The 25750-nt window shown below is 53.9% G+C and overlaps 12 protein-coding genes across 12 annotated transcripts; 7 read left to right on the top strand and 5 right to left on the bottom strand.

The window, feature by feature from the left end:
- Nucleotides 1-263: 263 nt before the first annotated feature.
- Nucleotides 264-2604, top strand: A1O7_08879 (uncharacterized protein; the record flags this gene model as incomplete). Its single annotated transcript, XM_007762868.1, has 2 exons — nt 264-1368; nt 1424-2604. The coding sequence occupies 2 exons, from the start codon at nt 264-266 to the stop codon at nt 2602-2604; spliced, it is 2286 nt and encodes a 761-aa protein (XP_007761058.1).
- A 348-nt stretch (nt 2605-2952) lies between these two features.
- On the bottom strand, nt 2953-3666 carry A1O7_08878 (uncharacterized protein; the record flags this gene model as incomplete). Its single annotated transcript, XM_007762867.1, has 1 exon — nt 2953-3666. The coding sequence occupies one exon, from the start codon at nt 3664-3666 to the stop codon at nt 2953-2955; it is 714 nt and encodes a 237-aa protein (XP_007761057.1).
- A 1931-nt stretch (nt 3667-5597) lies between these two features.
- Nucleotides 5598-7001, bottom strand: A1O7_08877 (uncharacterized protein; the record flags this gene model as incomplete). Its single annotated transcript, XM_007762866.1, has 3 exons — nt 5598-5852; nt 5897-6774; nt 6830-7001. The coding sequence occupies 3 exons, from the start codon at nt 6999-7001 to the stop codon at nt 5598-5600; spliced, it is 1305 nt and encodes a 434-aa protein (XP_007761056.1).
- Nucleotides 7002-7523: 522 nt separating this feature from the next.
- A1O7_08876 (uncharacterized protein) lies at nt 7524-8180 on the top strand (the record flags this gene model as incomplete). Its single annotated transcript, XM_007762865.1, has 1 exon — nt 7524-8180. One exon carries the CDS (start codon nt 7524-7526, stop codon nt 8178-8180), a length of 657 nt encoding a protein of 218 aa, XP_007761055.1.
- A 386-nt stretch (nt 8181-8566) lies between these two features.
- On the top strand, nt 8567-10292 carry A1O7_08875 (uncharacterized protein; the record flags this gene model as incomplete). The annotated part of the gene is made up of 2 exons (XM_007762864.1): nt 8567-8642; nt 8692-10292. 2 exons carry the CDS (start codon nt 8567-8569, stop codon nt 10290-10292), a joined length of 1677 nt encoding a protein of 558 aa, XP_007761054.1.
- A 1339-nt stretch (nt 10293-11631) lies between these two features.
- Nucleotides 11632-12795, top strand: A1O7_08874 (uncharacterized protein; the record flags this gene model as incomplete). Its single annotated transcript, XM_007762863.1, has 2 exons — nt 11632-11955; nt 12025-12795. The coding sequence occupies 2 exons, from the start codon at nt 11632-11634 to the stop codon at nt 12793-12795; spliced, it is 1095 nt and encodes a 364-aa protein (XP_007761053.1).
- A 28-nt stretch (nt 12796-12823) lies between these two features.
- A1O7_08873 (uncharacterized protein) lies at nt 12824-13882 on the bottom strand (the record flags this gene model as incomplete). Its single annotated transcript, XM_007762862.1, has 1 exon — nt 12824-13882. One exon carries the CDS (start codon nt 13880-13882, stop codon nt 12824-12826), a length of 1059 nt encoding a protein of 352 aa, XP_007761052.1.
- Nucleotides 13883-16154: 2272 nt separating this feature from the next.
- A1O7_08872 (uncharacterized protein) lies at nt 16155-17294 on the top strand (the record flags this gene model as incomplete). Its single annotated transcript, XM_007762861.1, has 1 exon — nt 16155-17294. One exon carries the CDS (start codon nt 16155-16157, stop codon nt 17292-17294), a length of 1140 nt encoding a protein of 379 aa, XP_007761051.1.
- A 603-nt stretch (nt 17295-17897) lies between these two features.
- On the top strand, nt 17898-20050 carry A1O7_08871 (uncharacterized protein; the record flags this gene model as incomplete). Its single annotated transcript, XM_007762860.1, has 7 exons — nt 17898-18397; nt 18453-18561; nt 18615-18671; nt 18721-19109; nt 19179-19349; nt 19451-19499; nt 19658-20050. The coding sequence occupies 7 exons, from the start codon at nt 17898-17900 to the stop codon at nt 20048-20050; spliced, it is 1668 nt and encodes a 555-aa protein (XP_007761050.1).
- A 376-nt stretch (nt 20051-20426) lies between these two features.
- Nucleotides 20427-22169, bottom strand: A1O7_08870 (pyruvate decarboxylase; the record flags this gene model as incomplete). The annotated part of the gene is made up of 1 exon (XM_007762859.1): nt 20427-22169. One exon carries the CDS (start codon nt 22167-22169, stop codon nt 20427-20429), a length of 1743 nt encoding a protein of 580 aa, XP_007761049.1.
- An 841-nt stretch (nt 22170-23010) lies between these two features.
- Nucleotides 23011-23815, bottom strand: A1O7_08869 (uncharacterized protein; the record flags this gene model as incomplete). Its single annotated transcript, XM_007762858.1, has 2 exons — nt 23011-23333; nt 23395-23815. The coding sequence occupies 2 exons, from the start codon at nt 23813-23815 to the stop codon at nt 23011-23013; spliced, it is 744 nt and encodes a 247-aa protein (XP_007761048.1).
- A 904-nt stretch (nt 23816-24719) lies between these two features.
- A1O7_08868 (uncharacterized protein) lies at nt 24720-25737 on the top strand (the record flags this gene model as incomplete). Its single annotated transcript, XM_007762857.1, has 3 exons — nt 24720-24947; nt 25005-25602; nt 25661-25737. The coding sequence occupies 3 exons, from the start codon at nt 24720-24722 to the stop codon at nt 25735-25737; spliced, it is 903 nt and encodes a 300-aa protein (XP_007761047.1).
- Nucleotides 25738-25750: the final 13 nt, after the last annotated feature.

Genomic DNA, 25750 nt, shown 5'->3' with positions numbered 1-25750 from the left:
GCAAACTCGAGGGGGATATCCTAGCATAATGTTTCCGAAATAATCGATCGTCATGGCCCACTCGACACCATTCGGAGGTCCGTGACGAGCGCACGAGGCTGAGCAGAGCGCAAGGCTGGCGATCACTTCGTGCGCCACTACTCCGCCGTAATCACCTGACTTTCAAACGCGCAATTCGCGTCCGTCCTCAACTTCATTTCTCCCATATCTCTACCGCCAGCGTCCTCAGGCCGCAGGTTGTGGCATCTCCTGCTACAGCAACCATGGTCGACGCCATGATGACTGACGCGCCTGCGATTGATTCCGACGCACCCTTCTCTCTTCGGCCCCGGTTTAAAATCTCCGATCTGCCCTTGGTCAAAGAGCAACGCTCCACCATCGACGCCCTCCTCCTGAAATTCAAGAAACAAGGCGGCTATGACTCCCTCCGCAAGCAAGTCTGGGCGAGCTACAACACGTCGGACGCGAAGACCGCGTTGACGGATCAGATTCACACCATTGCGGAGCAGGAGATCGAGAAGGACTCCAAGCTTTTGAGCAGGGAGAGGGGCAAGGCCGCTACGCTCATTCAAGGTGCCGTGGAGAGGAGTGGGATCTACGCAGACGTGGAGAGTCGTATTGATGTCGAGATTGCAAAGCATCTGAGCACGGTGCTGGATGCGGTGCGGGATATCCGACGCGGAGATGTTGGGGTCGAGGTCGCCGCCGAGGAGGAACAGAGGGGCGGCAAGAGTGACGAACAATACTCGCAGGAAACACAGAATCGGGCTGCCGAACGAGAGAGGAATAGGTCCAGGATGGAGCAACTGCTTCGGGAAACGGCGGAGCTGAAGGCCAAGATCAAGGCGCAGGAGGAGAAGAAGCGCAAGGAGGAAGAAGCCAAGTGGGAGGAAGAAGAGAGGAAGAAACGCGAGGCCGAGGCGGAGGAGAGGAGAATTGCGAGAGAGAAGAGGAGAAAGGAAGAGGAAGAAAAAGAGGCCGAACGCGTCAAGGCTCGAGACGAACGACATAGGAAACGCGAGGAGGAGAGACGGGAAAGACATGCTCGATACGAAAGAGAGCGAGACAGGGAACGGGACCGCGACAGAGACCGAGATCGCGACCACGGCCGTGACCGTGATCGTGAGGTTGAGCGGGACCGCAGTCGAGATCGCGACCGTGAGAGGGAGCGCAGACGAAGCACTGATCGCCGCGGTTCAATCACAGAGTCAGCCGCTGCGACCACCACCACCAAAGACGTGGCACAGGCGGACGAGAAGGATCTGGAAGCTACGGCGCTTGAGCTACTCCTCAGCGAAGGCAAGAAAATGGCCGCAAAGGCTAAAGAGCGACCTGCGTATGATTTTGAAAAGTCCGAACTCCACAATAGTTCGCGCAAATATGCTTCTACCTCGGACCGTTATGCCCAAAGAACGAGAGACAGATCTCGAGACAGCCACAGACGCCGAAGCAGATCTCGGGAACCCCGATCGTTTGTTCAAGAAAGGGAGAAAGACAGGTCCCGTGATAGGAGGTCCTCTGTCGTTCAAGAAAAAGAGAAAACTAGGTCCCGCGATAGGAGGTCTTCTGTTGTCCAAGAAAAGGAGAAGGTCAAGTCTGATACGCCTCACGCCAGAAGCCCAAGCAGAGACCGTGAAGAGGGCGAGGCACGCAGTCGACAGGCTTCTCCATCGCCAACCCAGGAAAAGCGAACGACTAGGGACACTCGGGAGAGGCGGCCTCGGTCCGCATCACCATTGGGCATCGACCGATACGTTCCTGGCGGAGGGACTCATCGGACGGAGGAAGAGCGCGAGCGTGATCGACAGAGGCGTCATTTGCGAGACTCTGAAAAGGACTCACGCAGAAAATACGACAGTCACCGGAGTGATCGGGAGGCCGGTGAACGTGATAAAGATAGGGACCGTGAGAAGGATCGAGCCGAGACTGATCGTGATCGGGACAGGGACCGGGATCGAGACCGCGATCGAGGCACTCGTGACCGGGAGAGCCGTCGAGACCGAAGCCGTGAACGGGACAGGTCTCGGGACCGTGACAGGGACAGGGAGAGATACCGGGAGCAACAGCGAGATCGTGGCGACCGCGACCGCGATCGAGAACGCGATCGTGACCGAAGTCGAGACCGAGATCGCGAGAGAAAGAGGTCACCGTCTCGAGATCGAGATCGGGATCGTGACCGTGACCGTGACCGCGACCGCGAGCGAGACAGGAGAGATCGAAGCCGCCGGCGCGATGACCGAAGGGACGACAGACGAGATGACCGAAGAGATGACCGGAAGGACGACCGTCGTGATGATCGAAGAGCTGACAGGAAAGATGATCGTCATGATGACCGAAGAGACGACAGGAAAGATGACCGGCGTGATCGTGATGATCGCCGTGACCGTGATGACCGCCGACGAGAGCGCGACCGAGCTGGCGACGCTGGTCGAGACCGCGACCGCGACCGCGACTCTGTCAAAATCGACCGATATGTCCCAGGACGTTAAAGAGGGCTTTCCACCGAACAGGTGGCACGTTGTTGCTGGTATTTACACAGAGATACGAAGCACCTCATCCCACGGTCAATGCGCGTATCGGTCCAGGTCGACCCATTGCCGCTGAGGTTGTCGTCGGTAGGGAAGACTGGAACGTGCCCATCATTTGCCCCACTTGCGACTGCTGTCGGCTTTGCATCATCTGCACGCCCACGCCCACGCCACTCCCAAGCCCCATCTTATCGGCATGTCTTCGATAGTTGAAATCGGCGCTGGTGTTTGGTCTCAGATCCGCGGAAAGGCCCCTGAGGATAGCTCGCTCCAACAGCAGAATACTCCGCGGATTGTCGCCCTGCTTGGTCCATATCGCAATATGCGTAAAGTTGGCCCGCGGCGAGAAGGACAGGCCGAGGATATGGTCCCTTTCTGGCGCGGTAGATAAGAGTCAGCAGGCGCGCGAATGCGAACGAAAATCTCATGAAACGGACGTGGCGTGCATACCTTGAGCAATCACACTCTGCAACTCCCCGCCCAAACACAGCAGGCACACCTCCTCCCAAGTCCTCACGTCTTTCCGCCTCCCGTCCTTTGCAGCGTCATCACTTATGACTCGCGCGTGCTCGTCCGTATCTGCGTGTGCATCGGTCATCTCAGGCCTCACGCGAATCAACCACCTCCCTCCCCTTTTATTCTCCTCGTCCTCCCACAAGGGCCGGACCCCCGCCCGGAAGATGTGAATACTCTCGCCTCCCCGGATGGCCGTCCACGGCAAGTTGTTGAAGATGCGGTAAAAGGCCCCAATGTCCGCCACGTTCTCGACCAGCAGGTTTAGTTGGTAGGCGTCGATTACGGTGGGTCGGGAGAAGGACAACGGGCGTGGCGGTTGCGTTGCGGCGGCGGATTTGGATTTCGAATGCCATACCCACCAGAGGTACTGGAAAGGGAGGGGCCTCAGTTTTGTGATTAGGAGTTTGTGCAGGGAGGAGGAGCGGCGGGGGAGGCTGGGTCGTGAGGGAGCGGGATGGCTGTTGTCTGTGCGTCGGGGCTGTGTCGACGTTGCTGCTGTTGATATGGAGGGTGAGAGTGAGGACGTGGGAATAGGCTTGGTAGACTGGAGCACCGTGTCACTTGACGTTGGCAGCGTCGTCGTCGTTGATGTTGATGCTGTTCTGGCTATTGTGGAAGACATGGCCTCTAGAGGATAGTGGATGTTCAACGTTGGATATCGGAGGTTTCGTCCTCTTTAGCTATAGTAAATGATTCCCAGGCCGTCAAAAACTCAAATACTGTAATTAGAGCAACTCTCATCTTTATCAACATGCTCGCAATCTTCGAAACTCGGGTGACCAACCGACCGATTAAACGACCAACCGAGCGTTGACCAAGGTCAGATTCGTCATCCCCAATCCATGCATCCCAGTCTTGCATGAACACGTCGTGACATGTCGTCCAAGCTTTCCGACAAGCGATACGCGTAGGTAGATGGGCAGGTAAGGTTGGTACTGTAGGTAGCCTTCTGCTAACATGCTGCGTACTGCGTGCTACAGTAGGTGCCGAGTCCGAAACAACCTCTCACCTCCCAGCACTCACCTCTCACATCTTGGTTTCGATAATCTGAAACACGACCCCGGCGTAACTATGGAGTTTTGTCGTGCATCGTGCTCCGTGCTCCGTTCTACGCGCCGTGAGGTTGTCGTGACGGCGTCGAGGCACCGGAGATTCATTGGGTGGCTGGGAAATCCCTGCACTTTTCCCCTGGGCGCGAGGCTGTGGCGGCTAAGGGGCCCTCGGGAGTGGCTCGTTGGGTTTCTTCCTCGCAGATCCGGCCTTGGGCCTGGAAACAACGCGCATGACACGTTGCGGCTCAGTTCGGCCTGCCTTTCGTCAGAACAGGAATATTTCGTGGTCCGGTTGGAAGTCGTTTGGAGGGTGGGAGATCTGCCAAGCCACGCGGGCATGGCATGGCCCACTCGGAGTATCTACCTCGCAGGTAATGGGTACTCGTTTGCTGCTAGAATAAGTGATCTTTGTGCGACATGTTCCGAGCCCGACTCTTGTTCCAGTTCCAGATCTGATTCACAGTTTCAGACCATAGGTTCGGCCGTTGAGGTGGTTACTGTAAAACGCCCGAACCGTTCGTCGGTGTTCTCGCGTCAGCGTGCACTAGGTAATTAGCTGGGAAACGCTGGTCGGTTTGTCGTCCGTTCAGGGCAGGTTCGGACAAGTACGCGCGGTACACAGCTTACACAGCGCAGACAGTACTACAGGATGCAGGTGCAGAGACGGGGAAACATTACCATGCATTGAGAATGTCGCGGGCATTTCTAACCGTCAATGGTACAGCTACCAGTCTAGTGGTGGAACTGACCACTGAAAGGACAGAAGACGGCAAGTTTCGGTGACGAGGATGGCGCTGGCAATAACAGAGAATGAGCCCCATGCATCGCGGTGCTTGCTACTAGGTGCTGATCTTATCGAGACAGCGGCGTATATAAATGTCGCGACGATGCTGGTTGCGTAGCATGTTGTAGGGTGGTTATACTATTAGGTCACTGTCTGGCCGCAGGATGCCAACCGGACGCCAAGGAAGTTGTTTTGCAGCATTCGCGCAGGGAGAGAGTGGAGACTGCTTGGAGTGGCAGAGACACAGAGAGACCGAGAGACAGAGAGACCGAGAGGACACCGCTTGGAGTCTCAGTACAGCTCGGCCAGGGAGAACGAAGAAGAGTAATTGCCTACGCACGAAGATGGTAGGGAGGAACCAGGTATGGCAGCTCAGAAGATCTTGCTGGACACCGTGGGTCCGTGACGTCCCAGGAATGCTTCGTGCGAAGCTCACTCTGGCGGCTGCATGCTCTTTCCCGTCCTTGTTAGACAGGAACCAAGCGCGTTGGTGGGAAGGCAGGTTCGGAATGGCGAGCCAACCTTGAGGGTATCAGCTATATGCCTTGAGGAGTCGACCACAAGTCGAGTCTCGAACAGATAATCGGCTAAAGGTCCCTGGCATCCTTGCGGACGCGGCTGAGGCAGATCCTCGAGTTATCATAATCGGTAGTCTTCGACTGGAGAACATGTGCGAACAATCACAGCCTTCTCCCTCTCATTACCTGCACTTCTCCATTACAACTCATCATGGCGCAGTTGCATCTTTTCCACCTTGTCCTTCACATCTCTGGGCCAGTATACCTGTTCACCGCCACCTCCCCACTTTGTTGAAGGCAGGTCTTTTCTCTTCTCCCAGATTGCAGACGACGGTAAACGCCCCTTCAATCTCTCACTAACCGCATCCACCGCGTCCATGATTCTCATCAGATTACCACCCATGACACCGCACATCTCTTCAGGTGTCCACCCGCGTGACAAAAGTTCGGCGACCTACCTGTGTAAGCAGACGTGGCATATGATCAGTAGAGACTCACTATGTTCGGATACTTGCTGGCATCTTCCAGCCCGTCCACCGTGGTCCACATCCCGTCAAAGTCAGAGGCTATCCCGACACGATGTCTACCGACAATGCGAGCAATATGCTCCATGTGGTCGGCAACACGTGAGACGTTCGCACCAGGATTGGGCCCGATAAACGGCGGGAAGAAGATGGATTGTATGACACCGTCTTTCTGTCCCGGGCCATCACCGATTAAGCTGAGGACATCATCAGGTACATTGCGTGGATGATCCCAGAGTGCACGCGCCCCGGCGTGCGTCCAGACCACGGGTGCCTCAGACACGGCAATGGCCTGCCTCATAGTGGCGTCCGTCGTGTGGGACAGGTCCACCATGATACCAACGCGGTTCAGTTCTCTGACAAGCTCTTTTCCCAGATCTGTCAACCCAGTGCCCTCATGTGCTTGAGCTATAGGCGTTCCGGGCCCGGCAGACGAAGCAAACGCACTATGACAGGTATGTGTCAGTGTTAGATAGCGGACGCCAAGTTGAGCAAAGACGCGAAGCACGCCCAGGGAATTGCCCAGCACATGGGTTCCTTCCATGCCGATCAGGGACGCGATCTTGCCGGCTCTGAAAGCATCCCAAACTTCGGCCGATGATCTCGCGTATTGTAAATCCCCAGAGTGCCGAGCAATCATGTTCTGGATAATATCGAGCATCTCCATCGCATCGCGGAGGTGGTTTGTAGGCGTGTTGAAATCAGGCCCGGGATCTTCGTCAACCACATCGTAGCAGGGCGCCCAGACGGTCCAGAACGCTCCACCCAACCGGCCTTGTCTCATTCTCGGGATGTCCACATGGCCAGGGAAGGAGCCGTTCAGCTGGAGGAGAGCGTCAAGTGGTCGGCGGTCTGTATTGACAGTCAAACATGTCTCAAAGTAGAGAGTGCTCTCGACAAATAGTACTCAGACTTCTGATAATCTGTGGGAGATCAATGTGTGTATCGAGGAGTGGACATATTTCCATCAACTTGATGGCCTGGTCCAAGAAACTACCGGCAGCAGCACTTGCACTTCCGACATGTGCAATGAAACCAATGATGAGCAGCAAAGCGGTTGTGCGAAATATCTTATACATTGTGAATATCCACGGGAAGTGGAAGTTTGCACGAAGCCACAGATACTCTGGACTGTAGCTTGACGTCGCAGTTAAGAGTAAGTTTCCATGTTCAGAGGCGCCTCCAAATGGAACTGGAGCAGAGTCACGATGCGGGTATTTTGTCGGCGAGAATTCCGTGCCCCCAGGACCAGAGTGATACCTTGTGAATGGCCTCATAACTGTTGTCCAATAAAGCGGATCCGGTCTAGGCTGTAGTGACGGATATCCTTATTCCGTGATCGAAGGTATGCATATCCGGTATCATCTACTTCGTCAGTCAGAACGCTTCTCCCATGAATCGTGATCCCGACACCGAATCTACCTGTCGGTATCGCCAAGAAACTCGAATTTTGCTCCAAGTCCTGGATTCGGTATCGGCAGTTCATTCGCAAAGCCTATTAAGTATCCCTGTCAAAGATTGACTTTAGCAACATCAGGTGAAATCGACATTCTGAGCTAGCGGTGTGGAGGACGGCTGGTCAATTCAACAAGCTTCTGAAGATGTCTGAACATGCAGATGAAAGGCCCGTCAAGCAACGGAAAGGGCACTCGCAACCGCTGCCAGAGGAGATCCAAGTCCCGGAAGATGACGACGCATCATCGACTACGTCTTCATCTTCTTCGGAGATTCTAATGCCTATTCGACACGCACAGCTTTCGCGTCGGGTCATCGCTCCGCCTGGTGAACATGAAAACTCTACCGAAGAAGAGGATGTTGGAGCAGAAGACGAAGAGGAAACGACTACATCCTCGGAATCTGGAGACACAGAAGAGGAAAGCGCGTCAGAAGGAGAACCGTCTGATGAAGAGGAAGCGGTGCATGGCGAGGAAACGACGGCTCCACCATTTACGAGAGGTGCAGTTCTCCAGCCAGATCTCAAATCGCGTCTGCAGGCTTTTCTGCCACAGCTCCAACAGGCAAATGCTGAACTGGAGAGGTCGGGGGCATCGCATGACAGGAGGATTGATCAGATATCGGACGATGCAGAACAGTATATCGAGATGGACCTGGGTCTAGGGGTTCTGGCCGAGCAAGAAGGCGAAACTCCGGGAGTAAAAATACCACGCGCGGAAGCGATGGGTGACGAATCAAGCGATTCGGAAGAGATGAGAGTCAGAGTCAACCCATTGCAAGATCAATCCCAAAAATCAAAATGAAAAGTCGAGGAGCTTGGGTGAGACGAGATGAAGCTCGGATGAGATGAGTTCGGCGGGCTGCGGGGGCAACAGAAGGCGGAAAGCAACTTGCGTCATTGTTTGGATCTAACCCAAAACTCACGCAACGGCCGGCTTTGCGACTCCACGATCAACCTAGACAGCGACACTAGCGCCCGGCCTAATAAGCATCGTCGCTTGACCTTCTTTTCATGTATGTTTCATTGCGCAGTAGGTATCTCACGGTCATTGAAGGGTGCATCGAGCTTCTGGATAGAGAGTACACAATGGTGCCGCCGGCACGCACAATCTCCCATGACGCGCGACCCAAAACACCCTCAACCGCCTCAAGTCCTTCGCTCAGGTCAAAGACGCCCGTGAACGTCGCAATGGCGCCAAACAACGGCCTGAATCCCGGCGGGAACGTCAAAGTTGTGGTCAGAGTCAGAGCGTTTCTTCCTCGAGGTGAGCACTTAATGGCTTCTGAGTGACCGTCGTTAATTTTTCACTGCAGAAATAGAGAGAGGCGCACAATGCTTAATCCAGATGAACCCGCATACTCAATCGACAAAGCTGTTAGCACCGCCCTCGACCGACCCTGCAAATTCACGAGCACAGACCAGAAAAGTGGTGGATGAAAAGTTGTTCACATTTGACAATTCGTTCTGGTCACACAACCCGAGGGATGCGCACTATGCCACACAAGAGGATGTGTACAACTGCTTGGGGGAAGAATTCTTGGATCACAACTTTGAGGGATACCATACGTGCATCTTTGCCTATGGACAGACCGGTTCAGGGAAGAGTTATACAATGATGGGGACGCCCGAACAGTCGGGATTGATACCGAGAACATGTGAAGACTTGTTCCAGCGGATCGAGGCCAACGAAAGCGCCAACATCAGTTACAGTGTGAGGGTGTCCTACTTCGAAGTCTACAACGAGCACGTCAGGGACCTATTTCAACCTCGAACCGACCCGCCTCAGTACCTCAAAATCCGAGAGTCTCCCACTGAAGGACCTTACGTCAAAGACCTGACAGAAATCCAGGTGAAGAATTACGCCGAAATTCTGAAATACATGCGGATGGGCGACAATTCGAGAACCGTGGCCTCCACCAAGATGAATGACACCTCTTCTCGGTCCCATGCAGTCTTTACGATCATGCTGAAGCAGATCCACCATGATTACCACACAGATGAGACAACCGAGAGGCTGGCCAGGATACGGCTAGTTGACCTGGCAGGATCTGAGCGAGCAAAGGCGACAGAGGCCACCGGCCAGAGATTGAGGGAGGGTGGAAACATCAACAAATCACTGACCACGCTCGGGAGGGTCATTGCTGCTCTCGCGGACCCCAAGCACTCTCGAATGCACAGCAAACAGCGATCGAACCGCGATATTGTACCTTATCGCGACTCGATCTTGACATGGCTGTTGAAGGACTCGCTCGGAGGGAACTCCAAGACTGCCATGATCGCCTGCATTGCTCCGTCAGACTATGACGAAACTCTGTCGACCCTGCGATATGCAGATCAAGCCAAGCACATCCGCACCAAAGCTATTGTCAACCAGGATCATGTCTCGTCTGGAGAGAAGGACGCTCAGATCAATGAAATGGCAGAAACGATCCGAGCATTGAGGTGGACACTCAGCCAACAGCAACAGAACGGTAGTGCCTCTGTCATGAAGGCTGTGCAGGAATCTGCCGATGCCCAATCCGAGAAGATCCGGGAATTCACAACGAAGTACGAGAACATGCTGCAGATCATGGAGGAGAAGCTGGCTATTTCCGAGTCCAAGGTTCGACAGCTGGAGGAAGAGAAGGAAGCACTGAGTATCCACTTGAAGCTTGTCCTCGACGAGCTCAAAAACCCGATCATCATCCACAAGGAGGAGAACGAGTCTGTCGGCGAGAGGTCTAGAGTCCCTACGCCTGACATGATCTATGAAGATGAGACGGCATCAAGTGATGAGATGGAAAGTGATTCCGAACCTGATGAAGAGGCCATGGAAATGCAAGCCGAGATGGAAGCCTTGATTTCTGATCTGGGTATGTTCAAAAAGAAGATCGCCGCCGACCACGAGACGTTCGGAATTAGCGTCGCGGCATGAAGTGGAAGGAAGCTTTAGACTTTGGATGATGACAATGATCAACCGCAAAGCGAGGCGTTCGGGTGTTGTGCGCTGGAAGATGAAGCACTGGTCCTTACACGGGTTGAGCAAGGTTTGGTAGCGGCAGAAATTCTGAGACGATAAGCCATTCTCAATCGCGTACGCGCTTTTGACATACTTGGGCAGTCTGTACCCGTACCGGGACCACCACATGCGGCTTCCACAATGTCCGAGAAGTCTGACGCTACTCCATCTTCGATTACTTGTTAGTCTCCCTCTTCCGCGCCTTCGTCGCTACCATCCTGAGGTTTTGTAGTCGGGAAGATGCATTGATATGGTGGCAAGGCATGCTGTCAGTACTTCCGACCGTGCATGGGATACGGAGTGGTAAGGTCGTCTTTCCACGAGTCGGCAGCAATATCAAGCCTTGTTTGGCAGGTCTCCCACTTCCTACCAATGTCGGATTGTACGATCAAGTCATGGGATGTTCATCACTCGCATCCATTGAGTACCTGTGTCGAACGGAAGAGCTGGTCTGCTCTGCCACGTGCGTGGGTGGGGTACGAGGAAGGTGCCTGAGCGTCGGCTTTGCGGGGGCCGGCTCCGTTGCCGAGAATCATGAAGCTAGAAGTGTGCGAGCCCTGCCTGACAATACCGTCAACTGTATTGATGCTGTCACGCCCTAACCAAGTCCCGAGCCAGTCAAACCGCGCGAGGAATGTAGAGACTTGACCAACGGTGACCTGAACCACCCCAGCTCTACTCGCGTCACTAACTGCAATCAGAATCGCTAGCTGCCTCCCTACTCGAGTCGTACTTTGGGGGTAATACAAGCCTACCCGTCCCCATTCCTTATCAGTGTCTGCTGCCTCGTGTCCCGCCCATACATACCTAGGCGAGGGCTGTACTTCGTATATGTTTGCCGAAATGGGAAGAGCACGGGGAACAAGATAAGCACAGGGTAATTACGGAGGACCTCCGAGATTTTGGTTCAAGATTCTGGATTCCGTACTCCGTACTATATCGCTTTCTAACTAGGTAGCTGATCATTTGATCCCTGCGCTGTGCCGTTGCAGTTCTCCTCAATTATGCCATAAAGAGATATAGGGATCGCATAAAGCCTCAAGACTTCAATGTGGGAGGTTGCTACTAAATTGGAAGAAACATAACCGTGAGTGCTTGTGGCACCGCGACAACGTGTGCACTCCTGAATTCTAGTTGGGTAGGATCTCCCATCTACTGCCACCAATTGCCCACCTACGCACCAGGAGAGGCGTATCATCTGGTTTCCATTGAAGACTATATACCTCCTACGCTACGCTCCGCTCGGCAGGACAACATGGCAGCAGAAGTTGCGACGCCCTCGGCGATCCATATGGCGTCCGAGCCAGCTCCTGGTACATTACTCGATGACCTTGCGTTGCCGGACTTCGACCCTGCCATCCACCTAGCTTTCCGACCACCTGCCCAATGCCACACGTTCAGCGACGTCGGTTTGCAGAAGCCCCAGAATGTCCCGGACCTCTGCTACACGGATCCGTTCCCCCTCTTCTCTGAAGAGGGCGTCCGTATCCTGAGACGCGAGATGCTCAGCAAGCGCATACTGGACAACTATCTCAAGTCGTGGGATCGAGCTCCGGCTTATGTCGCCGGGCATGAGAGGGTCAGCCTCTTGCCTCCCAATCTCCAAGCAAGTGTGTAGACTGACTCAACTCGCGTGAAACTTTTCCAGACCGCGAAATTCATGCTCCAAGCCTGGACACACCCCGCCACCCAAGCGGCCATCGACAGAGCAGCCGGGTTCCCCCTGCGGCCGCTCAACAAAGTAGGCGACCTAGGCATGCTCAACATCCAGCTGGGTCCTGAAGGCCTACCGGGTGTGTACAAGCTCACAGAGACTCCCTCGCCGGCACAATCGCCCCTGGACATCAAAGTGTCCAAGTACGACAGCGTGCCGATCGACGCGTGGCACCGGGATCAAGTCCCCGTCGTGTGCGTGGTCATGCTCAGCGACTCCAGCACCATGGAAGGGGGGGAGACGGCCATCAAGACCGGCGACGGGTCCATCGTCAAGGTCAAAAGCCCGACCATGGGCGGCGCGGTGATCATGCAGGGCGGAGTCACAGAGCATGCGGCTTTGCGGGCGACAAATGTGCCCGAGCGGATAAGCATGGTGACTAGCTATACGTACGCGGACCCCAATTTGGATGACCAGTACACGACGCTTCGGAGCGTGGATCCCGCGAACGACGATATCCCTGTCATGTGCAACCAGTACTTGCAGGAGAAGCTCATTCGTCTGCGAGGGCGCGTGGACTCGGTTCTGGCGACTCTGATGGAGAAGGAGAAGAGTGGCGAGATGATCGAGCGGGAGGAGGTGGAACGCTGGGTCAAGGAGCAGACGGAGTTTCTGCGCCGCAGTGCTTGGGAGATGTACGAGCGGATTCCGAATTTCTTGCACAAGGACGCTCCCGAGGATCTTGTTCGAGAGTACCTCAAGTAGAATCATCCGGTACTGGAATGATATCCCCTCAGACCGCTATCACTGGCGTGCCCTCCCGCTCCCATTCGCGGGCTAGCAAGGTCCAGTCAGAATGCCCGCTCTGCCAGAGCTCTTGCAGAAAGGCCAGAAGTTGGGCGTAGTGCTCGAACCGCGTGTTTGCAGACAGCTTCTGACAGAAGTTACTGATGATGGCCATACGCTGTTCGTCTCCGCAGCAACAAATTCCCGCAATGAGGAGGGGCCATGCCAGATTGTGCAATGAGGCGCTTATGTCTTCAAACTGGTCAAGTACTCTGAAAAGTTTGTTCGTGTACACGTCCACGACTTGTCCGCTGTCGGGAAATATGCTAAGGCGCTTGCACGCGAAAAGCATCCCCGCATACTGATATGCTAGAACGAGTCTTATGAAGTCTTGTCTAGCTGACCTGCTCAGCCTCTGAGCGAGGGGTCCCGAAGCCACTAATGTCGAACCACTTGACAGTTCGAATTCCTCTTCAAGATTTTCAGGCGAGCTCGCTGGCTTGCTCTTGTCGAGGGACATGAGCGTGATGCGGTGTATGAGGTGGAGGAAGTCCCTAAAAAGAACATCTTGTCGCTCGATACTGGGAACGATGGCGTGCTGAATATGGTCGTGGTCGAATGACGTTGTACATGCCAGGACGTCATAAATGGCCATTTGATTTTTGAGGAAGAAAGTGAGCTCGTCCCCAGAAGGCTGTTTCAACTCTAATGAGCTTATGAGGACCCGAGCCGCCCGTCTGTGAAATTGGGCATGAGCTGACGCTGATTGTAACAGACACTGATTTGAGAGAATGAGTATGGCCGCTAGGATCTCAGCCGCGAGTCCACCTCTGGCATCTGTTTCCGTATCGACCGGGTCGCGTTGGATCACCTGGCGTACCCGCTGGGTGATCATGAGAATGGCCGCTTCGCCTGTGGCCTTGGAGAATCCGGGTACAAGGCTGTCTTCGTCAGGCATATGGGCCGCGGAGATAGCAAAGACTGCAAGACGGAGGACAGTATCCTTCTCCGCCAGAGGGATGACCAGGCGCTTATACGCATTCTGGTCCGAGTCCAGCCAAACCATCAATGGCGCAATGCTATCGGCATAGTACTGTAACAGGCGTTTCGCAGTGGAGGGAGGCAACTGTTCAGCCAAAGCTAGGCCTGGCTGATAACTTGGACTAGGGGTGTCTTCTTGAGCAGTCCTCTGCAGAGAGCTGGGCTCGGCCTCCCGAACCCGAACATGTGGTGATACAATAGGTGCCCCACGGCCTTTGAAACGACCACGTACGGCAATAGCGTTGGTCCATCGAAATTTGGGTCCGAATCCGGGGCACTCAACGCCTTTCCGGGCGCATTTGTTACACAACGGCAGTGTACGATCGCAACGAATGCGCCTCCGGTTGCAAACCCGACAATCTGAAGCGTGAGGTTAAGCGTGCGCTTCCAGCCTTTCAATCTGAAGCATACCTTTGGTTGCTAGAGAATTTGGTGACGGACTCGACTCTCCAGACACCATTATCGTAACTGAAGGTCCATTTTGCAAGGGCTACTGAGGCACCCTTTGGGCTCCCTAAACAGGCCCTGGAACCTTCGGGGCTTGGTCGATGATATCCAGAGTCTATAGATCTGAGCCAACCTTTGGTGGTAAGAGCAGGGAAAGAACAATGTTGCCCGTCACTGATAAGAACGAAGTTGCGTCGTAAGGCTAAATCATTGCCAAGCGCCAAGCCATAGACGCGTTTTCAATCAGTTCAGGTTCAGTTCAAGTTCAGTTCAAGTTCAGTTCAAGTTCACTTCCCTTTCCAACTGCCCGACGTTTAACATGATGCTTGCTGTACCATCACGTCGCCTTTTCGAAGACAGCCGTGAGCTTAATTATCAAAGACAGCAATAGCTCTAACTGCAGAAGCTGTGTTCAAGAGAATGGCGGCCATGGTAGGCAATACCGCGAGATCGTTGCCAACAAGGCCACAATCAGTAAATGAAATGCCACTTCGCTAAGGGAAGTATTGCAATCGAGTAAGGCATCCTATTCTACCATACTGGGGCAACCGAACGCATCCCTTCTTCGACCTTCGATATAGGGCAAACCAGGTGAAACCGAGTTCAGCTAGCCTACTGCGCCGCGTCAGGTAACATCGGTGCGCATAGTCATCAGTATCCCACGTGCAACAGAAAAGCCGCCAAGAGCACGGACAGCGATATGTGACAAGGCCAAGAGGCTGGAGGTAATCATACTAGTCCCATTGTCAAGACTGACACAGTTGCGACTTCGAAGAACGCGGTTTTCTCCGCAATGGAAGTGCATGCTCCATGAGGACAGTATCATACGCGAACGTTATTTGACCAAGTAGAGCTGATAGGCTTACAAACTCCCAGAGTCCAGGGTGGACTCTGATGCTTCCGAGCGACAAGGCAGCGTTGAAGCGCCATGGCAGCAAGATGAAGATCCTAGCGCTACAAAAGGGTTTCTACCAATGTTCCATCCGCATTACACCGGGAACCATCCCTGCAACATTTGTACCCCATCGCAGCTCGTCGAGTTTTGGTCTCCTTTTCTTGCCTTTGTCAGGACTAGCGCAGCCGAAGCGACCCTTGAAACGTGGGGTTTACCATGTGCACATTTAAACCGGGTGCTCGATCGGTGGACACAATCAAGTCAATGGCGCCCTGTGTCATGACCGTTTCTGTTGGCAACAAGAACGATCGAGCCAACAAAGGCTGAATTGTACCTTCTTGCAAAAGAGCCAGCCAGATTGCCAAAAAAGAAATCCGTTTAATCTTGCGGTATATTTGATCAGGGTCTCTGAAAAGCGCTATACATTCTACAAACGGAGCATCTGGCGAGAGCTACAACTGCTGCATTTTTTGACCTAATAAGCTCGCAGGCAGCAGCATTCCAGACAACGAGAGAATGTTAGGTCTCAAGGACCTGGGGACGTTGAAAAGAACGCTTGCTCCAATCACAACGGCGGATCTTTTCAAGGATGATTGCTATTCGAAAAGGCCCAAGTCAGGGCTCGACATCAGTCGCTTCCTCAGTCGGGAAGGCAATGTGAGACAGCCATCATCTCTGAAAGCCAGTGCCTCTGGATTCGGTCAAGGCATGATCAGCCTGGGCACCGGCCGTCCGTCACCAGATACGTACCCGTTTGAGAGCATGGAATTCGTCTATTCTTCACCTAACTCAATTGCGCGACTTGGTCTGGCACAAAGTCGTGATGGCTCCAATGAGATGCATCATACGACAAGGGTAAACAAACGAGATTCATCGGCCTCGATAGACCTGGCAATAGCCCTGTCATACGGCTACTCTCTGGGCTCTGAACAACTCATACAATATCTTACCACTCATGTCTCTTACCTCCATTCTCCGCCCTATTCGGATTGGGAGATATGCCTTACAGGCGGAAACACAATGGCTCTGGAGACGACGTTTCGCGGATCCCGGCGACTTTGTCCTGGTGGAAGAGTACACGTACTCGGGCACAATAGAGGCGGCGGGACCTCTCGGGCTGAGTCTAGTACCTGTGGCCATGGATTCAGATGGGATAAATCCTGAGTCGCTCGACGAAATCTTGTCAACGTGGGATGAACTTCATCCTGGAGCCCGGGCACCAAAACTCCTCTACATTATACCAACGGGACACAACCCGACTGGCGTAACTCAGCCTCGACACCGGCGGCAAGATGTTCTGGAAGTCGCCGAAAGACATGATCTTCTGATTGTTGAGGACGATCCTTACCATTACCTCCAGTTTCCACGACCCGGTAGCGGGTCGGACTATCTCTCCATCCCTTCATATCTATCGCTCTCCCGCTCGGGACGTGTGATACGGCTTGACAGCACGTCTAAGATTCTTGCGCCGGGATTGAGATTGGGTTGGCTTACAGCTCCAAAGGCCATAGTCGAGACATTCCAAGCGGCGCATGATCTGGGCTTCGTCCAATCAAGCGGAGTCAGCCAGCTGGTCACGTACAAGCTGGTATCAGAGACATGGGGACATGATGGGTTTCTGCGATGGCTTCAAGGCCTGGCGGGCTATTACCACGCAAAGGCCACGGTAATGCTCCGAGCCATGGACAGAGAGCTGGGGACTGGAATCCTGGCCGATGTATGCTCCTGGAACGCGATCAGTGCCGGAATGTTTATTTGGCTCAGGATTGAATGTAGCAGGTTACCAGAGATGTCCCAAACAGCGGTGGATGCCGAAGCAAGGCAGCGAGCCCTATTGAAGGTTGAGGACCGCATTTATACGGAAGCGATAAAGGAAGGCGTACTGCCTTGCAAGGGTAGCTTTTTCCGAGCGTCCACGTCGCCCTGTGGTGGTGCCTCAAGCAATGGGGCACAGCCGTCAGATTCGATCTTCCTGCGCCTGACATTTGCGTCTTGTGAAGAGGAACAACTTGTCGCAGCAGTTGAACGTCTTGGGACTGCACTCCGCAACATATTCCACCCCAAATCCGGGGTCATCCAGACGGAAATGGTGTAACGATGTCACGGTTGTACGAGTACTGAAAATCCCTCTGGTCAGACGCGCCACCCCTGCCGTTGCCAAGATACCGAAAGCTTGGAAAGCTTCAAGTCTACTCGCTTCGTATCCTGGTCCGGGAAGCTCTGGGATTTGGGCTTGTTTCCCATGATAAGAAAAAGCCCCCATGCTTAATCCGGCATCTTTTGGCTGAGCTGATTTGAACACCATGCTGCAGTGTCCCGCCTTTAACAGAGGACTACGCTATGCAGGATCTAGATTTGACCTTGCGGACCGACTGATAACCGGACCTCGCATTACCACCCTGTTTCGGTCCTCGGAGCAACAGTCCACCTGAAAGCACGCACGCTGGGGCGGCATGTACCTTGAGGTTTGGAATTTATCGCGGATCTAGCCACTGCTATCTAGCCCATCTCATCAATACGCCTTATCAGCATGGAGCGGCTCAGCCTGGCCACTTCATTGGGCAAACCCGAACCCCTAGGTAGCGATCTGCCGTTCGCGAGCTGACCTGGCTACGATGTTGACCACTCTGTGGTTAAATGATGTGACATCCCGTCAAGCCATCTAGGCTGTTTGTCATGTCGACAATCGGACTCCGCCATGAATTTCATCAAGCCTGTATCACCCCCAAAGGTGTCGCTGGAGGTGTCGGAGAAGGGGGCGTATGCAGTCCAAAATGGCGAGACCGTGGTCGTCGAGAATGTCGACGCCCTCAAGCGACGGTTGACGAACCGTCAAATGCAATTGATCGCAATAGGTGGCAGTATTGGCACTGCTCTCTTCGTCAGCATCGGATATGGACTCATCGAGGGCGGCCCAGGCAGTCTGCTCCTTGGGTTCACCCTCTACGCCTGCATTCTGGGTCTCGTCAACAACTGCATGGCAGAAATGGCCGTTTTCATGCCCGTCTCTGGGTCCTTCATTCGGATGGGTTCCAAATGGGTAGACGAGGCTTTCGGATTTATGGTCGGCTGGAACTTCTTTCTCTACGAGGCTGTGTTGATCCCCTGGGAGATTTCGGCGCTCAACCTCGTTCTGACATATTGGTCCGACGACATCCCCAAGATCGCTATTTGCCTTGGGTGCATTGTCCTCTACGGGTAAACGAAGACATTTCCCTGAGCTGCTTTCTCGTATTGGTGCTGATAATTCAAGATTGATCAATCTCTTCGCCGTCAAGTGGTACGGAGAGTCCGAGTTCTGGCTTTCAGGCGGTAAAGTCATTCTGGTCGGCATCGTCTTTGCCTTTACCTTTGTCACAATGGTACATTTCATCTTCCCGTGCCTTTACGGTGTCCGTTTGTTGACCTAATCCAGGTTGGAGGTAACCCCAAGCACGATGCCTACGGATTTCGCTACTGGAATAATCCGGGGGTAAGACTGCTAAAATCTACAACTGTGTTGAGTCACTGACATATCACAGGCCTTTGCGCCGTACGTCACCACCGGCGCCCTCGGGCGGTTCGAGGGCTTCCTCGGCGCATATTTCATGGCGGCTTTCACCATTGTCGGGCCCGAGTACGTGGCCATGGTCAGCGGCGAGGCCATGTATCCGAGGAAGTTTCTGAAAGAGGCCTTCAAGACAGTGTACTGGCGATTTGGCGTTTTCTTTATCCTTGGAGCCCTCTGCGTGGGCATTGTCGTGCCTTACAACGACCCGACTCTGAACAGCGTGCTGAATGACGGCGCCACCGGCACCGCTGGCGCGTCGCCCTATGTCATTGCGATGCAGAACATGGGCATCAGTGTGCTCCCGGACCTGACGAACGCCTTGCTTGTAACGAGCATTTTCTCGGCCGGCAATACCTACGTGTAAGCTTTGAAATCTCCCCGTGGTATCACGCGAGGCATGATATACTGACGAAAGACATGACACAACAGATACTGCGCATCCAGGACGCTCTACGGCCTTTCTTTGGATGGCCACGCACCTCGGTTCCTGCAGAGATGCACCAAAGCCGGCGTGCCCATCTACTGCTTCTGCATCACCATGTTCTTTCCACTCTTATCCTTGCTCGCCCTCAGTGAAGGAAGCACTCAAGTCATTACTTGGTAAGCCGGGAGGAAAGCTTTCCTGCCCAATCCGTTTCCAATCTCTATCTCTACATCTGACGTACTCACCTCTGGATTGGCTGCTAAAACACAAGAACCAGGCTAGCGAACCTCACTGAGGCATCCCAGATCATCAACTTTATCGTCATGGTGAGCAAAACCGCTCGGGACCATATTGCCCTGCCTATTCATTCCACGTTTTGAGATCATTCCCAACCATGTTTCTCCCCTCCCTACATACATACACACATACACACAGTATCCACGTACGTATACTAACAGTCCCCGCTCTTCCGTGCATATTACAGTGCATAATCTACATCTCCTTCCACCGCGCACTCAAAGCGCAAGGCATCGACCGCACGACGCTCCCCTACCGCGGCTACTTCCAGCCCTACTGCGCGTGGATCGCAATGGTGCTGCTCATCCTCACGGTCGGCACGTACGGCTACACGACCTTCCTGCCCGGGTGGTGGGACGTGGGGACCTTTTTCTCCTATTACACCATGTGCTTTGTGTGTCCTGTTTTGTTTCTGTTCTGGAAGGTATTGAAGAAGACGAAGTTCGTGGGGCCGCGGGAGGCGGACCTGGTGTGGGAACGGCCTGTGATTGATGCTTATGAGGAGAGTTTCGGGGAGGAGCCGTTGGGGTTCTGGGCGGTGCTGAGGACGCGGTTGCTCAATGTGAGAAGGAAGGCGTGAAGAACCGCGAGAGGAAGGGGGTTGTGGATGGTGTGGATTGAAGCGCGAGTGGATGTGGGAGCGAGGATATTGTGCTCCCCACTGTATCTAACCGGGGGCATATTTGGTGCGGCACTCTTTGCTGGCCGGCTTTCCGGGCGGGTATCCACGGATGGGTGAGAATACTTGGCTTGCGGGTAAATGCCCCATACATATCAGCGACATCAATGGACCTTGGGTGCCTGGCACTGACACATGCTAAGGATCGTCATTCGTGCGAAAGCTCTACAGCTATGCTGAGTTGATGGAATTGATTCAAAAGACCACACTATGCAGATATACCAAGTTACCAACCAGTACACTAAAATGCTGATGTGAAGAATAACCCCATCAAGACTCAAGCCTTCCCGTTAACCTGAGTTGCGGCCTTCTTCTCCACTAGTAGTAAATCCATCAACGGGCCCTCCAACACATCCTCCCGATCCAGCATGATCTCCACCATGCGCAGGCCCTTGCCGTTCGTGAACTCTTCCGCCGCAAACACGTTCTGCAAATCTCCCCAAGTCTTAACACGGGCCGTGAACACGCCAGCATCGGCACCCAAGAAACTTGGCGCTTCTAGATACCGCCACCGAGCCACGTCGTTGTATTTCTGATATAGGCCGTGAATGACCCGTTCGATCGTGTATCCGTCATTGTTGAGCAGGAAGACAATCACGTCGAGATCTTCGCGGATGATAGTGCCGAGTTCTTGCACGGTCATTTGGAAGCTGCCGTCGCCGATGAAGAGGATTGTGCGGGCTTGGGAAAGGCCGTTGTAGCCCTCCGAGGCGACGAGTTCTCGTTGCGCGAGCGCGGCGCCTTGGGCAGCGGGGAGCATGTAGCCGATCGAGAGCCAGGTCACGGCGGCGAGGGCGCGCGAGTGGCTTGCGAGCCGGAGTTCCTGGATGCCGTAGCTTGCGGTGCCGGTTTCGCCCATGACGATGTCGCCTGGGCGGAGGAAGCCGGAGATTGCGCGCCACATCTTGGCTTGCGTGATGGTCTCAGTGCTGGAGAGCGAGGCCAAGGAGATGGTGTTGTTTTCGGAGTGGTAATCAGAATGGGGTTCCAGGTCCAAGGTACTCAGCTCCTTCCGGAGGCGAGACACAGCAGACTGGCCAGGGATGTCGCGGTAGGTCTGCTCGCCTATCTGTATCTCGTTGTCTGTGAAGCTGATGGTGGCTGCTTTAGGAGGGATGGCGGATGACTGGGCCGAGTTGGTCGTGGTAAAGTGAGGGCCGAAACAGAGGACGAGATCACAGCTGTCCACGAATGCCTTGGCCTTCGGATCATAGCTGCCTCGATAGATCCCGTGGATGTTGGAAGGCGTCTCGTCGACAAGGCCTTTTGAGAAGTTGGTGACAAAAGTGGGCCAGTTGGTGGTTTGGACGATATTCTGCACGTCGTCGACGATTCGAAGGGCCCGGGTCTCGCCATCTACCAGTATCATAGGTTGTTTGGCAGTTTTGATCTTCTGCAACACCACTGACAGTGCCAGGTCCTGAGACGGTGTGGTGGCTTCAGGTGCGGTCATGTCAAGTGATAGCGGCTTCCACGTTAACCTGCCAGCATCGACGGGCGCGTCAACCAAGTCCAACGGCACCTGAATGTAGACGGGCCTGCTGTGGAGAACGCATTGCGTTAACACCGTGTCGATCTGCTCTGGGGCCGATTGAGTGTCCCATAGACTCGCCTGTGCCACGGTAACGTGGGCGTGCATCTGGGCAAAGCGGGTGTACTCGCCATCGCCAAAGGTGTGATGGACCCTTAGTCGAGCATCCTGTGTTGATCTTGGAGGAGTCCCGACTATGTGTACTACTGGTGCCCGCTCAGCGTATGCACCGGCGATGGCGTTGATGGCTGAAAGCTCGCCGACTCCAAACGTCGTTACGAGTGCTCCGATACCCTTGATCCGTGAGTAGCCATCCGCCGCATATCCCGCATTGAGCTCGTTGGCGTTACCGACCCAATGAATTCCCGCGGGCTCGACATGGTCCAGGAGTTTCAAGTTGAAGTCGCCCGGGACTCCATGGATCGATCGCACCCCGAGCTGGTGGAGGCGTGTGAGCAAGTATTCCGCAAGCTTGAGTGTGTCAGGCATGATGTTGTCAGGCTGGTTTATGCGAAGTCAGGATCTCGTCAGAAGTGGGAGAAGTGCTACTTCTGGGTATTTATTGTGTTTCATGATGCGATCGGGCTTTTCAATGTGTCACGCCAAAGGGCGGAAGGGGCATATGCTCGGTTAAGGCCATTGCAAGTGATTGCTTCCAGTCTGTCAGAACGGGGTATCTCGGTAACGATACACGTGCACACGTGATTCATGCCGAACCCCCACGTGATACAGCCGACCTCCTCTGTTGAGTCACAAGTCGGAGGTTCTTTCCCCACGTGTCATTCATTATTGTCGTCATTTGAAAGTCTCCCACTTTCGCCCGCATTGGGTTTAAAGGCATCCTTCCTCCTCCATCTGCCTCCGACGACGCATCTTCTCGCATACTGTACTCCGTACACGGCATGCGGTCGCCAGTGGCCACACAAAGTTTACCGACATCTGCTTCTGTTCACTGCGTGATGTGAAGCGACCTTGAATATCTCATCACCAACTGAACGGTGCAGTCGAAGTCTCAGTCCCTCCTCCAACTCCACAGTTTGGTACATTAAACTCAAGCTCTTGACACACTGCACAACAAGAGGATTAGTCAGCTAAGAATCCGTCGGCGAGCATTTGTGTCGACTTACGACTCTCCGCAATGTTGTACCTGCTGCTGTTCGTTTTGCTGCCAAGCGAAGTCGGCCAGTTTTTTCGCCCCAAAGACTGCTCGAGACGACGATGCGCCTTGAGCTTGTCGAGAAAGACCAGGTCATGAATAGTCGGCAGACTTTTTGTTATGGACGCACAGAGTCAGATGGAATGGCATGGAATAGCAGCATATTAAGCAAACTCACATGGCATCGGATTCTCTAACTCTAGCATATAGCTTCTCCAGTGATAACACGGATTGAGCAATGTCGGATTTGGCTGAGCTGATGGTGAGTGATGAGGCATGGCTAGATGAAGCAACGAAAAGCGTGCAATGCACAGTGCAGGCATCCGCCGTCGTGGGTTGAATTGTCATCAGAAGGTGAGCATTGTGACCAGGAAGAGCAACAAAGTCGGCCAAGATCGAGGGTTTAACGTGCTTTAACTTCCTCGCCAACCCTAGTCTTACCTGAACACCGCGGTCGTTGCGAGTAAGTGTTGGGAAGTTGAAAGCATCCGCACATTCTGTTGATTCAAGATCAGTCTTCTGGACCGTGCAAACACGTTGATACCAAGTCTTGCGTACCTGCCACTTTCCAGTTAAATGCTCCTTTGACATCCCAGGTCTCCACCTGACCGTCTTTGAATTTGTTGATGTCGAGAACAGGACTTCCTTTGGACTCGGATGATAGATCCACAGTCACAATGCCATCCTCATCGATTTCGGTCTTCACCTCAAACAACGAGTTTTGGTCTTTGCGAAACCCCTCGGCGTCCTCAAACTTGGGCGCTTTGATGAGTTTACCACTGAGGTCATACGTCCAGCCGTGATACTTGCACCCCAAGTTCGGTCTGCAACCGACTTTGTTTGACGAAATGACGGGATAGGCACGATGCCTGCAAACATTGTGAAAACAACGCAGGACGTAATCCTTCCCAAGCACGAGAATTAGAGGGAAACCCGCGACATGCTCGAGCACACGATAAGAGCCTACTGTTCGAAACATGCTGGTGTGTGCGATGGCTAGAGGCATCTATTACCATGTTAGTCTTCTTTGCCACAGAATGGGCCCGTCGTCATTACTGTTGAGAATATGGCCCGTCTCTCTTCGTCAAGTACTTCGGGTGATGTCCACCGACCGTCTGGAAGGTCTGAAAGCTTTCCAACTTGTCCATCTTCCCTCTTCTCCAGGTCACATAGTTTGCCCCGAGGAATGTGGCTCTGGAGGGGTGCTGGCCTCCGAGAAAGCCATGCTCTGAAAGTAGCGACGCTGACCACGAGTGCTCCAGCCGCCAGCAGTGTTAATATTTTCGAGTTGGGAAGCTGGACAGCCACTGAATTGGACATGCTGTATACCGAGACAGGAGACAATCTTGAAAAGATATCTTCAGAACCAGCGAGGAATGGCTGTTAGGAGGTTCCTGGTCCGCGACATGCCCTGGTATTCATCCACAGTACCTAGCAAGAGGTAACTGCATGGTCTTCAGCAATTCGGTAATTGAAGCGAACACAACAGACCATCTCCTTGACAAGCACATGAGTTGCGTCTCTTGTATATGCAACAATGACGGTAATGGCAAGCACTAGGACTAACCCAGCCATATCTTGGAGGCCGGACTTCACCGGCTCCCCTTCGTGTCAGTTGGAGTTAAGGCTAGACAAAGCTTCTGGTATTCTCCGGCACGGTATTGGTCGGTCGAAGTTGCTGCGATTCTCCCACACAGTTCATGATGTCTGGATGGTGAGGAGGCTAGCACCAGTGTGGATAACGCCATATTTATTCCCCATGTAGAAAAAGTATCCATCTGAGATTCCGAGGCCGATGCCCATTGATTCCGCTATTAAGCACGTACACTCCCCTCACTTCCACGGTACATGGAGAGATATGCGGGTCTATATCCTGCCGTACGATGGCCATCCCAACGACGTTGCCCGCCAGTTGGTATTGTAGCCCAGCCTTGCACCAGCTGGAACGGCGGGCCGTGTTCCTACGCTCCTGGTTCTTCCTGGGCACCATCAACAAATTCCAGACTGGCGAGACCGCCCGCTTCGAGATCGCCCAGATCGAGTTAACCGTCGTGACCACGGCGGCCGGCGGAAGTTCCGCCAAGACCGTCAAGGTGTTAAATGCCTCCAATGTAAGTTCGTGAAAGCCAAAAGGCATGGCTGGGTGGTGTTAATGCATGCATTGGCAGGGCGAAGAACTGCGAAGCCAGCAAACTCGCACGGGTCTCGTCTTCACGACAATTTCATCCGAAGCACCGTCCTTTGACGACTTCTTCCCCGGTCTCCAGGACCTGCTCGACTCGTACGACTTCACGCGTCTCCCGCACCGCCGATCCTTGACCTACGATGGCAACTTCAACTGGAAGACCATGATGGACGGGTTCCAGGAATGTCTGCACTGCCAGTTCACGCACCCGGGCCTGTCGAAGCTGTATCCGCCGACGTTCTATCGCGTGGTGAACCATCACAACTGGTCGCGGCATTTTTCTAATCCAGACCGCGATGACGATGGGCTGTTTCTGTTCTTCTTCCCGATCAGTACCTTGAATTTGTATAATGGGGGGATGTCCACGTTCCGGGCGTGTCCGTCGGCGAAACCCGGCGTGTCCCGCATGGAGTTTGACTATTATAATTTGGTGTCTGGCGAGGAGTTTGAAGAGTATTATAAGTTCGTGCGCCAGGTTGCGAATGAGGATTTCGACCTGTGTGAGCGTGCGCAGGCCAATCTCGAGAAGGGGGTATACACGGAGGGATGCCTCAACCCGGAAAAGGAGACGGGGGTGGTTTGTAAGTCCGACGGATCTGCTCTGCTCATGAGAAGGCAACTGACAAATCCGCCCTCCAGTCTATCAAGATAGAGTATTCGAGATGGTCATGGCTCAGCACGCGAGGGAGAAGGAACAGAGGAGCGGAAACCCTTAGGAAAGGGACAGCT

The sequence above is a fragment of the Cladophialophora yegresii genome (assembly GCF_000585515.1).
Source record: "Cladophialophora yegresii CBS 114405 chromosome Unknown aczIN-supercont1.6, whole genome shotgun sequence".
In the NCBI taxonomy this organism is placed as follows: Eukaryota; Fungi; Ascomycota; class Eurotiomycetes; order Chaetothyriales; family Herpotrichiellaceae; genus Cladophialophora; species Cladophialophora yegresii.
The sequence above is the reverse complement of the archived record's forward strand: the minus strand, read 5'-3'. Positions and strand labels throughout refer to the sequence as shown.